At 40.5% G+C, this 15,283-nt stretch overlaps 1 protein-coding gene across 5 annotated transcripts in view; it reads right to left on the reverse strand.

Moving 5' to 3' along the window:
• Positions 1-15,283, reverse strand: part of CDK17 (cyclin dependent kinase 17) — a 176,587-nt gene that overhangs the window by 15,001 nt on the left and 146,303 nt on the right. For all 5 annotated transcript variants that reach the window (XM_075209326.1, XM_075209328.1, XM_075209325.1 and 2 more), the window contains 4 exons: positions 9,649-9,774; positions 8,439-8,495; positions 7,670-7,784; positions 5,912-6,006 (listed from right to left, as the gene is read on the reverse strand). In XM_075209326.1, the coding sequence (XP_075065427.1) occupies positions 5,912-6,006; positions 7,670-7,784; positions 8,439-8,495; positions 9,649-9,774 (393 nt within the window). The remainder of the gene's footprint in view (positions 1-5,911; positions 6,007-7,669; positions 7,785-8,438; positions 8,496-9,648; positions 9,775-15,283) is intronic.

Genomic DNA, 15,283 nt, shown 5'->3' on the forward strand with positions numbered 1-15,283 from the left:
TGGACAGCAAAAAACACTTTTTTTTTGTGTTTGTTTGTTTTTTTTTTTTTAAAGTAAATTGCCTAGCTAAAAGATCTATGCATGATAAATAGATGACTTTGTCTTTTGGAGAATCAGTTGCAATAGCAAATTAAAACAATATGCTACTATTCTACATTGTAGACTTAAGTGAAAACTCCTGAAAAATAATACACTTTGTGAAATTACCCCAAGTAGTAGACCTATGCCTAAGCCCTGTGATCACTGAGGTTCAGGAGCTATGTTCCCTGACCATCAAACTTTTTCTTCATTATGACAGAAGAACTTGAATAAATCTGAAAGCACACAGGCTGACATTATTATCTTACAAGGAAAATGGTGGATGACTCATGATTTATACATTTAGTTCCATCAACGACAGTTATCTAAAGGCTTGTGTAAGGTCCAAATTCTCTGGCTGCAAAGCCTTTAAAATACTTGTCGAAGGTTAATTATACAAGCATAAGAGAATTTTGTGATTGTGGTTTTACAATTCTCAAAGGGTAACTTGTCTTACTCCAGAATTTCTAAATGCCATAGCCAGGTATTTTTTCATGTTACATTTACTAAGGTAACAAAGAAGGAGCTAATGACACCATTTAAAACCATGCAATATTACCTCTTGTAAAAAGTACTTACTTAAAAAATAAAATAAAAAAAATTTATGCCTTCGTTCTTATATATTAAAAGGTAAGAAATAAACCCCAAAATCACCATGGTCAGAAAAATGCAGTAATGAACCAATTCTAATGGGTCTAACAAGTTCTTAGATCAGACCAGTCACTGTGTCTCACCCATATCTATTTAAGTGTTAATTTTAATCTATCACCTATATTTAATATATATTTTTTAACATGGACTGTTTTAATATTTTAAATCTAGTATCATCATCATCATCATCACCATTTTTATTTATATAGCGCCACTGATTCCGCAGCGCTGTACAGAGAACTCACTCACATCAGTCCCTGCCCCATTGGAGCTTACAATCTAAATCCCCTAACATACAGACACACACACACAGACAGACAGAGAGACTAGGGTCAATTTTGATAGCAGCCAATTAACTTACTAGTATGTTTTTGAAATGTGGGAGGAAACCGGAGCACCCGGAGGAAACCCACGCAAACACGGGGAGAACATACAAACTCCACACAGATAAGGCCATGGTCGGGAATTGAACTCATGACCCCAGGGCTGTGAGGCAGAAGTGCTAATCACTGAGCCACCGTGCTACCCATTAATCTTCCCAATTTTTACCATTAATGTGAAGAGCGTGAAGGATAAGATTAAACGTCAGTCTGTGTTTACCTTTCTAGACAGCCAGAAATGTGATGTTTACATGTTGCAGGAATGTTCTTTGCCTTTCTCTTGCTCCTATAGGCACCTGGGTCGGCAGTGGTCTCATGGGCTCTCGTATTGGTATGGGGGGAGTGACTGTTAAGTCTGCGGCGGACACCATACTTATCAGGGGAAGCCTCTTCAAACTGGATTCTGTTCAGGAGTTTGTCTGCGGCAGATTGCTCATTGTAGACGGCTCTTGGGCGGGTGAGCCTATCAGACTAATCTGTGTGTACGTATCCCCTAGTAAGAATGAGCGTTTGGACTTTTCCAGACCCTGCGGGTACAGCTTGCGACCACCAAGGCGGCAGTGATGGCCGGGCATTTTAACTGTCCTATAGAGGAAAGCGGACATAGTTCTAACAGCAGTGCTAAACTTGATGTTTCTTCTAGGGTGCTGCAGGAGATGGTAATTCGAAGCATCCTTGCGGAATTCAGTGGGATCCATGGGGGCTGGCTCTGTAAATTATACTTGGAGCCGTCCCGATGGCTCAGTGCATTCCCGGATTGACTTTGTGTTTACCTCGAGAGCAGTAAGGCAGAACAGGCATGTCATGGTTCCCTACTTCTTCTCGGACCACAGGACCATTGTCTTCGAGGGGGTTCTGGGCCACGATTTTCCTCAAGGCCCAGGCTCCTGGAAATTGAACTGTGCTCTGCTGGAAAGAGAAGAGGTGTTGGAGGAGCTGAAGGATGCCTATGTCACTTGGAAAAATGATAAAATGTACTTTGATTGCATGTCTAACTGGTGGGAATATGTCAAGGTCAAAATTCGCAGTTTCTTTCACGCTAAGGGAAGACAACAGGTGTGAGAGGAAGAGAAACTTCAGGAGGCTGGATCTCCAACTTTGCGGCTGGGACGTGAAGGACAATCTGGCAGAGGCCAAAGGGGGCTTGAAAAGGCACTTCGAGGAGGAGTCCAGACGCATCGTCTTCCGTTCCAAGGTGGAGAACCTGGAGAAGGGTGAGAAATGTAACTCTTTCTTTTTCAGAAAACTCCACTCCGGCCACACGCCCCTGACTGAGCTGTGGGACGAGACCGGTATTCCTGGGAAGGGGAAAGAGGGCGTCATGGGACTCCTCACAGACTACTACAGCAACATCTACTCCCCTAAGACAACCGACACAGATGCTTCTGAATCATTCCTGTCAGGTATTACTAACACTATTGATCCTGCAGGTAAAGAAGCCATGGACACCCCCCTGACATTGGGGGGAGCTGCACTCTGCCGCTAAATCCATTAGGCCGGGTAGGACCCCAAGCAGTGATAGTCTCCCAGAGGAGCTCTATGTAGCGATGTGGGACCTCATTGGCCCGGACCTGCTAGAGCTGTACGAGGAGATGGTGGTGGAGGGCAGAATGCCTCCTACTCTGAGGGACTGATCACGATTCTGTATAAGTGCAAGGGGGAGAGATGTGACCTTAAAAATTTGCGTCCCATCTCTCTCCTGAACGTGGACTACAAGATCCTTGCCAAGGTACTAGCCAACAGGCTAAAGGTTGTCATTGGGCAGATTGTTCATCCGGATCAAACATGTGGCATTCCTGGTCAAAGGATTGCAGACAGCCTTGCGCTGTTGAGGGACAAGGTCCACTACATCAAAGATCGCCATGCACACGTGGCCCTGGTCAGTCTTGATCAGGAGAAGGCCTTTGATCGTGTTCCTCATGATTTTATGAGCAAGGTTTTGATCAGGTTTGGATTGAGTGATATGTCTTGTTCTTATGTTAACCTGATGTACCTTGCTATTTACAGCTCGGTGTTGGTAAACGGCTGGAAGACTGACCCCTTTTCAGTCCTGTCTGGGGTCAGACAAGGTTGCCCTCTTTCACCTCTTCTTTTTGTTTGTTGTATATAGCTCTTCGCGATGTGCATCAGGCAGAATCCAGAGAAGAGGTATCACCGCACCGGGTCCAGACCGTCTAGAGGCCAAGTGTTCGCTCTACATAGACACCATCACTGTATTCTGCGCTGATCAACGTTCGGTGTCAGCACTGATCCAGACATGCAAGAACTTCGGCCGAGCTTCAGGGGCAAAGGTCAACTGTGGGAAATCAGTGGCACCTGTCATTCTCCGCTGCATTCCCCTTCACAATCAAATGGGACTTCATCAATTTTCTTGGAGTTTGCTTTTGTGGACAGGAGGCGGCCTTGAAGTGCTGGGATGAAAGTCTCAGAGACCTCACCATCGAAGGGAAAGCACTGGTACTGCGCAACGAGATCCTTCCTGTTCTGCAGTACGCCACCCAAGCCTGGCCACCTCTTGCTGCCGTCTGCAATACCATCAAGAGGACAGTCTTCCACTTCATCTGGGGCTCCAAAATGGACAGAGTGAAATGGTCGGTTATGTACAAGGAGCTTCTCAAAGGTGTGAAAGGGATCCCAGATATCCCCACCATGCTGCGAGCCTTCTTCGTTTGTAACTGCATCTGCAGGACCCTCATCGAAAGGAACATTTGCTCTGCTGGGAAGTCCATGTCCTGTTTTACTCCTGTCTCTTTGGAGGACCCTTGGTTGAGCCAAGTGGGACTGCTCCTTCTCTTACAACTGGACTACACCTTGGTTTTTACCTGGATGTTAGACAATTGTGAGGAAGCACCATCTGGGGGGACTTATGCCAGACTTGTGGAAGCCAAAAACTCTCTACAAGATCATCAAAGCGAAATACATTATGGAGTCTGTTCCAGGGCTCCCTGCTGCTACAGCCAAACACATGTGGGAGAATGTGTCCTCTAAGCGGCTGACTAATAGACATAAGGACATTGCATGGAAGGCTATCCAGGGGGGTCTGCCTCTCAGGACATTCGTGCACTCCCGGAACCTGTGCAGATATATTCACTGCCCCTTTTGTATCACCAGAAGGGAAACAGCTCAGCCTATCTTTTAGGACTGCCCAAGGGCACAGGCACTGTTTGATGCCTTGGAACATGAGCTTAAGGAGAGTGTTCCCAGGACTTGCCTTTCAGACCATTCAGTATTTTATGGATTATTTCCTGGGACCCACACCATGGGGGCAATCCAGGAGGCCTGGCGCCTTCTGAACTGTTTTAAGGATGCTATGTGGCTTGCCAGGCATCACCTCATCTTAAAGCGGGAGAGGATGACCATCCAGGACTGTCTTAGGCTGATCCACAGCCTGCTAAGAGACTATAACACCCTTGACAGTCCAGAGGAAGAGGACGACCATTGATTGTATTGATTGTTGACCCCCTTTTCTCCTTCTCCCCATTGTGTGTTTTTATCATTAAAATCTTTGGTTTGTGCCTCCCCTCCAACCCTCTCCCCTATCACAGTTTGAAGTGTTATTGATTGTCATGCCTTATTTATGCACCCTTCCCTTTTGTGTCTGTCCTCAATAAAACTATGGGCTCGTGACTTCCCTACCCTACACCTCTCACCTACCTCCCCCTCACATCCACTGTTTTTTCTTGAAATGTTATATTGTTTAAGTTTGAATGATTAGTGCAGTACTTGATGTAGTGTAGGATGTTATATTTTGTATTGTACTAAAATGTATGCATGATTATGTTTTATGGTGTACTGTGTACACTTGAATGTAACGTATCATATGTTTTTTGTACTTTATACAAAATAAAGCTACTTTTTCAAATTAAAAAATAAAAATTAATCTTCCCAATGTAAAGGTTTGTTTTTATATAGAGTCAATGTTTCAACCTTTTTGTATATCTCTATAATCTGGTTTTGATTGAGAAAGTCTCCTCTCTCATCGTTAATCTTAAGCAAACCATTTATTGATAGTTTGTAATATGTATCTTTTGCTTAGTGTATCTGGATAATAATGTTATGGTACTTCATGAGTAATATTCAAAGAGAGGGAGATTGAGCCTTTAGGGATATATGCTACAAAAAAGGACTATTAGAGATATTTAAACAGTTTTATTTGGCGCAAGTTCTCCTTGATTGATTATTAAGATTACTTAGAATGTATTGTATCTAATGCCCATAAAAAACACTTCTGCATGCAAACTAATGAGGTATGGTAACTATATACATAAAGATATATATGCAAACTTTTGTAAATTAAAAAAACACCTTAAGTTTTAAGTATGTCTTTATTGGTGAACATTCTCTGTTTAATTGTCTATGCCCACTCTGGGTTACTCAGTCTGCAACACACATTTAGAGATTTTATTTGCCGAATGAAAAGTCTTACGTTATTGGACAGGGGGATCAAAACATCTTTTAAGTGACTGGTGGACTTCTATTACTTCAGTGCAATGCACCTAGTGCCAACAATCATACAAAGACCCTGCAAAATGTGTTGGAGCCTGGCTCGATGCATTACACTTCACTGTAGAGCTGGCAGTGGATCCTGACAGAACTTTATACACTGTATTTGGTATGCCTGATTGTATGTTTGTAAAGCAGCTATTAATAAAATATTTATCTTCACTATGAAGTGCCCCCTATCTCTTTCACTGTATAATTAATTACGAGGGAAACAATGTAAGAATTGATTATCCGATATGCCACATTCCATTACACATCTTTCGTTAAATATTGCACAACTGCAATAATATCATACATACCAGATATTCGAAGACAAGTGTCAATGATTTGTCCGTGTGAATAATGTCGTGTAAGGTGACAATGTTTGCATGCTTCAGGTCCTTTAATAATGATACTGTAAAACGGAGGGGGAAGAAAATAAAGAAAAATTAATATTTCAATCTAACCACACATTTCAAGTTTGTACCTCTTGTGACCAATAAAGGTGTTACAGATTCTAAAGTAAGTAGCACATGAAAAAATAATCCTTTCCGAGATAAGAAATTTTGCATTGTGTGTAGTAAGAATCCAAATTTCAGCTACATTGAAGTATGAAAATATTTTTTTCATATCACCATAGTGACAACTTGTCTGGCAACAGACTTATAATATACAATGTCGCACAATGTAATTAAATTTTCCATACTTTACAAAATACAGTATTTTAAACTTGTTTTGAATATCTACTGGCTTTGAAACAGAGTATTAAATCTAGGAAATACACCGATCAGCAACAACTTTAAAGTCACCTGCTTAATATTGTGTAGGTCCCACTCGCACCACCAAAACATTGAGGCATGGACTCCACAAGATCTCTAAAGGTCTTCCGTGGTATCATGGCACCATGCAGTTAGCAGCAGATCCTTTAAGTCATGTAAGTTGCGAGGTGGGGCCTCCATGGCTCAGACTTGTTTTTCCAGCACATCCCACAGATGCTTGATCGAAATGAGATCTGGGGAATTTAGAGGCCAAGTCAACACCTTGAACTATTTGTCATGTTCCTCAAACCATTCCTGAACAATTTTTGCAGTGTGGCAGGGCGCATTAACGTGCTGAAAGAGGCCATTGACTTGGTAAGCAACAATGTTTAGGTAGGTGGTATGTATCAAATTAACATCCACATGAATACCAGGACCCAAGGTTTCCCAGCAGAATATTGCCCAGAGCATCACACCGCCTCCGCCTGCTTGCCTTCTTCCCATAGTGCATCCTGGGGCCACCTCTTCCACAGGAAAATGATGCACACGCACCCGACCATCCACATGATGTAAAAGAAAACGTGATTCCTCATACCAGATCACCCTTCTTCCATTGCTCCATAGTACAGTTCTGGTACTCATGTGCCCATTGTAGGCGTTTTCAGCTATGCAGTCCCAAACATAAGCTGCGATGCACTGTGTGTTCTTACACCTTTCTATCATAAACAGCATTAACCTTTGAGCAATTGTGCCACAGTAGCTCTTCTCTTGGATTGGTCCAGATGGGCTAGTCTTTGCTCTCCAGGCACATCAATGAGCCTTGTGCGTCCATGGCCCTGGCACCCGTTCAACAGTTGTCCACTATTGGTAGGTACTAACCACTGCATATCGGGAACACACACGACCTGCCGTTTTGAAAATGCTCCGACCCAGAGCCTTACGCTTACCCATTTTTCAGGGGAGGGCTGGCAAATATTAGAGTGGGGATAAGATTCGACACAGCGGCCTATTAGGGACATTTTAAAGGAAAAAAAAAATGTAGCTGTCCCAGTGACCCATCCCAAGGTAGCCTACTATTGGACCGCTCTGGGGGGCAGATGCTCCTCTGCCACCCAGCCCAGTCTGCCCCTGCTTCTAACACATCAACTTCAAGAACCGACTGCTCACATGCTGTTTAATATATCCCACCCCTTGATAGGTGCCACTGTAACAAGATAATCAATGTTATTCACTTCACATGTCAGTGGTTGTAAAGTTGTGGCTGATCGGTGTATGTCTGCATGATTAGAAGTCACAAATTAATAGCACTACAAGCTTTACCTTCTCTAATAGCTGTGCACGGAGCACCTTCTTCGTGTTCCAATCGGATTTCTTTCAGCGCTACAAGATTTTCAGTCAGTTTACTTCTTCCTTTAAATACTGTGGCATATGTTCCCTACAAAAATACATTTACTTTAATGAATATTAATGTTTGTAACTTGCACAAGCACACGTTGGGAAATCATAATGACTACAGAAATATCATGAACATGAGCACTTCTGTGACTCACCACAAGTTAGCCCTCTATAAAATGGTAAGTTAGTAGCCAATCAGTATGGCAGCAGACAAAAATGTGCCCCACTACCAGTAGGAGGACAGAGCTAGAGTAAGGAGAAGCAGATGTGACATGGGAAAGAGATGGAAAGAGAACAGATAGATGGGGTGTAGGCAGACCAGCAAAGGAGACCAAGCTGGGCACAGGTAAAGTGAAAAGACAGAAAAACTGAAAGAGAAAGGATAGCTATTAACTTATCAATGTAGAATGTACAAGGTTACCATACAAACCCTTAACATACAAGTGAATCACTCTGATCTGACATGAGTAAACACAAATCTTACAACTGAGCCTTAAAGGGAATTATAATGTGGGGTGTAGCAATTAATACAGAGCTTTGGCACTCATACCACAGGAAAGCAAAAACAACACACATTTAAATAACTCACACATTGCATGGTGCCCATATTAGAAACATTAGAAGTTACTGATAACTGACAATACATACTAAAAAGGTAATACATTACATAATAAAGACAATAAAGATCACAAACCTCTCCAAGCTTCTCCAATTTGACATATGTTTCCATCTTCCCAAACCCAATTTCTGACTGATAAGATAAAAAACAAACCTTTTACTTTACAGTGCTAAATAGACAAGTATAAAACACACAATGATTTTCCATAGAAACTACGAATTGAATAACTACAGGCAAAGAGCTTATGCCTCATCTCTATACCTATCACTAGGGCCACCAAGAGAAACCTCGGGCTTTGGTACAGCAACTTATTGGTGCACCTTCCATAGCTGCCAAAGGGGGCATGGCCACACCAGGTTGGTGGCTTCTTCCACTAAACAGGCAGTCTGGGGGCCCCCAGCCAGGCACAGACCCCTGTACTTTATGCCTGCTATCCTCTGCCCCTCAACGCCCGTTTTCAACATTAGACAGACAACATCTAAGAGATCTGTGTGTAATGCTAATTATTTTATATTAAATTTGGCATATGCAATCAAATACTATTTTTTAGACCACAAAAAATGTATTACAATTCAGATGGCTCCCCTATGTGCTATACATAGTGAACATGTTAATTTAAATAAAAGTCTGTGGTAAGCCACACCTTACACTGTTAAAACAAGTAGATAATTACACTACTCTAATCACTGGATAGATTAGCAAAACAAAGATGGTTATAGACAATTATTGAAGACTGTAAAATATAAAACATCACGGGGCATTCAATTCGCTCCAGAGATTGTGGTTACGCAGCGGCTGCGCATTACATAAGGTAAAATGGTACCGCAACAACGCAGATTTTCCTTCTCAGTCCTATGGGAGGCAAAGGAAAATCGGCGATTGTTAAATTGTAAGCTTATTCTTTAACGTTGCTTGCTGTTAAATTATGCTAATCCCTTGCTCATTTGGATATTCTTGTAATAAAGGCAAACCACCATTTTACTTTCCATGGAGTTTATACTTTTCCCCCCTACAGCGCACGCATAATACATTTCAATGAGTCATTTCCCTGGTTTTACACTACATTTTCTCATTCTTTATACTACAAAAGTTATCCGGACACAGTATTTTTATTACTGTAATGCTGCACTATAGATTATTAATTTTACAGCTAATGTTCAGCGGAGTACAGTAATCATGTTTTAGCAATACAAAATGACATGATCCGGTTTCCACAGTATAGGGAAAGAAATGTTTTCTCGGATAACAACAAGTTTCTACGGGATGCAGGGATGTCAGAAATTACCAATGACGCTCTTCTAGATCGCCTACTCATAGGTTGATCAAAAGGTGGGCTGTTGATCTGCAGTTTCTCCAAATATCCATCAGGTATCCTAATGTCAGCCGGAAGGGAGAGGCGTTTATTTAAGTCCTACCAGAAGACAGAACAAGAAACAGATCACTTATTGTCATATATGGAGGAATTACAACTCTAACCATTTAAAATGATACCAAAGATTTCTGACTTCGTAATCTCTATTTTTCTTTTATTCAGCACAGGGTGCCCCACAGACTAAACAGTGCTTTAAAATATCTACTAATTCAGAACAATGCCTCTAGAACGGGGATGTTATAGCTAAAAAGACAAGTTTCTACTTGATGATCATTTGATTGGTAACACCTTGAGATATGCAACGAAACCTTTTTGAACTTCTGATAGAGAAAGCATCTGATAGAGAAGCACAGTTACTACAGCAGGGCAGAGAAATTTTCCATTCCCAACACAAAGGTTCACAGACCTTTAAATATAAAGTCAAACAATACATTCAATAAACAACGTAATTTTCCTGGCAAACTAATACACTGTATATGTGTTGTACTCTGGAATTCTGGCTAATTTATTTAGTACTCAAAATGAGCAGGATTACATTTTTAGCCATTTCATTCCTATTTATCAAGTAAATGCCAACTTCTTAGCATTTCAGTAGCTATTTGGACAGTTCACTTTTTGAGAGTCGAATACATTTTCAGTTCTGCACTTAAAACAATAGGATAATACACTGAACATCACATTAACTCTGTACTAGTACCTACATGTTATTAACCTCCCATCTAAGGCCAATATTATTCCTGTGGCTCCACTTCTTCGCACAGGCCTTGGTGAAAATCACTAAGGGTGGGAGTTGAGCAGGAGACCTAACAAGCTTCAAATCAAGACAATACAGCTTGAGATTGGTCTTTCTGCTAGGCCTTCATCTAAAGAGTAACTGGATATTCTAACTGAAAACGCAGTTGCCAGTGCTAGAAAGATACTGGCTTGAATGCAGAGGGACCTTCCACAGCATGGCAAATACACCTCAAAAGCAACAAAAATGGTTAGCAAATAACAAAACCAACATTTTGTAATGGCCATTCAAGTCTCTAGGGCTAGATTTACTAAGCTGCGGGTTTGAAAAAGTGGGGATGTTGCCTATAGTAACCAATCAGATTCTAGCTGTCATTTATTTAGTACCTTCTACAAAATGATAGCTAGAATCTGATTGGTTGCTATAGGCAACATCCCCACTTTTTCAAACCCGCAGCTTAGTAAATCTAGCCCTCTAGACTTATCCCTCAGAAAACTTTTAGTCTGAATAGAATAGAGCCCTCCGTAATTGTAGACCTACGGAAAGATAGATCCTGGAAACATACTTTCGAAAAAGTCCAATTCCCCTTCCAAAATGAGTTTGCCAATATAATTAAAATCTAAAAAATTGCTTTTTGCAGTTATCCATGCTAAATATGGAGTCACCAAGTACTAGAATAGAAGATCCAATCATTTTGAGATCAATATTTTTGGGTAATATAGTATTGCACATGTAAAAGTAGTTTTCCCCGTTTTCTTGGTCTGTGTAGTTGATTTTCAGTATATTTAATAATGCCTTTTTAGGTTATCAATGAATAAATAAAGCTGTTATGCACAAGCCATTTAAGGGCAAAAAGGTCAGGAATGCTGCCAGTTGGATCAGCTTAATGAGATCCCATTCTCACGTTGCAGTCATCTGCTTGCACTATACTCTCACAAACACTGGCTGGATAATTGTATGTCAGCTTCACAAAGGTAACAGAATATCCATTAAAAAATGCAACTTAAATCTGTAGGTAAAAATTGATTACAGTACCCAAGACAAAGAAAACCTAAATTTAACCATTATTATTTGCCACAGAAGTAAATGGAGATTATCTTATTGCAGAAGTACTTGAAGTACTCAAAGAATTCCAGTAGGCAGCAGCATATTCCCAAGCATGTGTAGGACGACAATGGATTCCCACAAATGTATTTGTATATGATGTATTAAAATGCTGTTTAGAAAGAAAACTTAAAAAGGTATATAACTTCAGGATCATCAAATTGCATAATTTGAGGACAATTGCAAATTGTTTATGTATTTTATGATGACTACAGTTCTATGGGAATCAAAGAAGCTGCATGAAAAAATACTAGAGTAATTTGTAAATTAAGTTTAGTTGATTTTTAGCATTTTGTTCAAAGTTATAGAAATCTGCATCTGGAAACAAGAAGTTCTGAACATGGAACTGTATAATAAATCTCACACCTGTACATAATCTGGATGCAGTTCTGCTGCATAAAATAACACTGTATTTATACATGTTTCCACAACTATAGAATTAATTATGCGCTAATTCCTGTATTCGCAAGTCCCTGTGATGTAGGTTGATGCTAAATAATATAGAGATCAGGCAAACTGGTGTGGAGAATAGCAATAAAGGCTTATGGAGAATAATCATTTAACATAACAAATGTGTGACGGACATATTACTCCTCCGATAGCAGAAAAATATCCAAGTATAAACACAATGGGACAACACAGGATACATCATCTTAAGATTCATGGAAGCTTGCGTTTCATTTCTTGGATTGGGTGACACTAACTTGTTTGTCAACCAACATCATTGACAACAAATGTCACAAACATTTGATAAATTAATATAATTACTGCTTTGTGCTTGTGAATACTTGGGTGCCCTACTTTAGGTAGTCTAAATGGCATTCATGGTATCTGTGGAGAAACTGTAAGGCATTACTGAACAGGATTTAAAAAGCAAACAAACTTATTATATTACAAAGCTCATGACATTTCAATGTAGCATGAGCGAAATCTTTTCTACTGTATGTGAGTTTGGCAGAACAAAGTAATGTGGTTCTCCATATTTGTATTATTTCCTCCATCACTCCTAGAGTAACTTATTAGGTATACTTATCTTGTAAACACGGCCCTGATCTACACTGTTCCCAGGTTCCTTCTGGCAGGATTCCCATGTTATGTTTGCCTGAACTCTCCTGCCAGCGGATTCCAAAGTGCTATACTACGATAATACACTATACGTTAACAAGCATGTGTTGTTTTTGCACCACTTTATCAAACAATTTGGTTTATTTAACAAGCATGAATTCAATTGTCACATAATGTCTTAATAAAGTCACTTAAGCATATGACCAGCTTGCAAAATAAATAACCCCCTAAGAAACAACCTTGTCTCATCTTCCTGAAATTAGCTGTGCTAGATTCCCACTAAAAGCCCCAGTTTCATACCCCCCTGCTATCAAAGCATGTAATAACTTTATACTCACACAACAATTAATACATTTTATGAACAGGTTATTAACGCTAAACTGACAATTATCACGGATACATTATCTCATACTTGCCAACTCTCCCGGAATGTCCGGGAGACTCCCGAAATTCAGGTCAGTCTCACAGACTCCCGGGAGAGCTGGCGATTCTCCCGCATCTGGCTACTTCAATAAATTTAGAGCCGGAATGTACGGGCGGAGGGAGGCGGGGCTTTGTGATTTGCGCCATTTTGGCCCCACCCCCAGAGATGTAATGCTTGTTTGGGGTCTTTTAAACACTGTAAAAAGACCCAAAACAGGAATTACGTCACCAGGGGTGGGGCCAAAATGTCGCGAATTGTGAAGCTCCGCCCCCTCCACCCATACACCCCTCCTGCCCTCCAGGATCTCCCAGACCCGGCCAACATAAGGTTGGCAAGTATGCATTATCTGGAACTTTTGCCCTGTCATGTTAAAGGCATCTAGAATCATATTCCTCCACTCCTTGTCTTCACAAGCACGAAAGGTAAATATATTGTTGGTGTATTTATGTACTTCCAATATGTTGCACACTTATCTTTGATTTAGAATCTAGTATAACCTTATCAGAGTAGTGTAAAAACTAGCCTGTGCACTTTTGGATTTAAAAATAGTGTGCTTAATTTAAAACACCAGTAATTAATATGTGGAATGGTTAACTGTACTTACAGTTGGGTTATAATATATCTACAAATAAATATAACCCTCACCCACAGATATATCCTCAATAATCACGTTACTAGGTACACCTGTTCATTGCTGTGTAGGGCCCCTTTTGCCCCCAGAACAGCCTGAATTTTTCATCACAAGATGCTGGAAAACATTCTGGTCCACTTTGACATAATCGCATCATGCGGTTGCTGGAGATTTGTCAGCTGTCCATTCATGCTGCAAATCTGTCATTTCACCACATCCTAAATGTGCTCTATTGGACTGAGATCCAGTGACTCTGGAGGCCATTGGAGTACACTGAACTCTTAGTCATGTTCGTGGAACTAGCTTCAGAGGACGTGTGCTTTGTAGGTAGTAAAAGATGGATAGACTGTGGTCATAAAGGGATCCACATGGTCAACAACAATACTCAAAGAGACTGTGTATAAGTCTTTGTATTACAAGTGTTAATGTGTGCCGAGAAAACATTCCCCACACAATTACACCACCACCAAAGACACAAAGAAGGATGGATCCATGGATTAATGAGGTTCTACAAAATTATACCCATTTACATGCTGTATCAGAAAGACAGATCGATCAGACCATGCATTGTTTTTCCAACCTTCAACTGACCAGTTTTGGCGAGCCTGTGCCCACTGCAGCCTGTTTCCTTTTCTTAGCCAAGAGGAGTGAAACCATTTGTAGCTTTCTGCTGCTGTAGCCCATCCACTTCAAGGTTCGACATGCTTTACCTAAATGCTTCGTATTGGCATCTTATTGTGTTTACAATGTACTTTTAATTATGAATGTAAGTTATGACACGAGAGACACACGAACATGGAACAAAAAGCAGGAAAAACAAAAAACGGCACTGCAGAGCCAAGTACACGTAAACACAAATATGCATTGCCATTTGGTACAATGTTTTTTATTTACACATCTGTTTACATGAACTTCATTTGCGCCAGAAAGGCATCTTAACACAAAATATGAATGCCAGTGGGAGAGTAGTCTAAATTCATGAACCTGTAAGGTTTTAACTTAATCTTTGAGGGTTTTTGAATGTAAGACAGAAATACAAAAGAACTCTAGTAATATGTCTGAATTGTGTGATTATGCAAATAAATAAAACCTGATCTGTATCAAACTTGTTTAACTGTATATTTAAATCAGCTCGTTACTTAATGAATTACTTTTAAAAAATCCCTTGAAAAATGTAATGCACCATAAATAGAAGCAAATATACTGTTTGATTATTTCCACAGTGTTCTCCCCAGCACCTATTTCCCGGGTGCTTCACCTGGCTGTTTTTTCTTGCCACCGGGCTCTTGCAGCACAACGTAGTACTATTATAATAAAATACACCATTGTTTCTACTATTAGAACAGGCACTATGTGAGCACTACAGCCAGCAGTGTGTGTTAGACCACTGACCACCAGTCTGCCCAGTCCTGGCAGGTATGGGCAATAACCTCCAACAATTTTCAATATTATTGTGAAGTATTACAATTGGCCCCTTCCTGCTGGCAAAATTTTCTGGGGAGAACACTGTTTAGAGATGCATGGAGTGTAATTATTAGCACAATATATTAACTACTTCATCTTGTAATGCATATTAGAGTCTCCAGATTAT

Source organism: Mixophyes fleayi, chromosome 4 (assembly GCF_038048845.1).
Source record: "Mixophyes fleayi isolate aMixFle1 chromosome 4, aMixFle1.hap1, whole genome shotgun sequence".
NCBI classification, from domain to species: Eukaryota; Metazoa; Chordata; class Amphibia; order Anura; family Limnodynastidae; genus Mixophyes; species Mixophyes fleayi.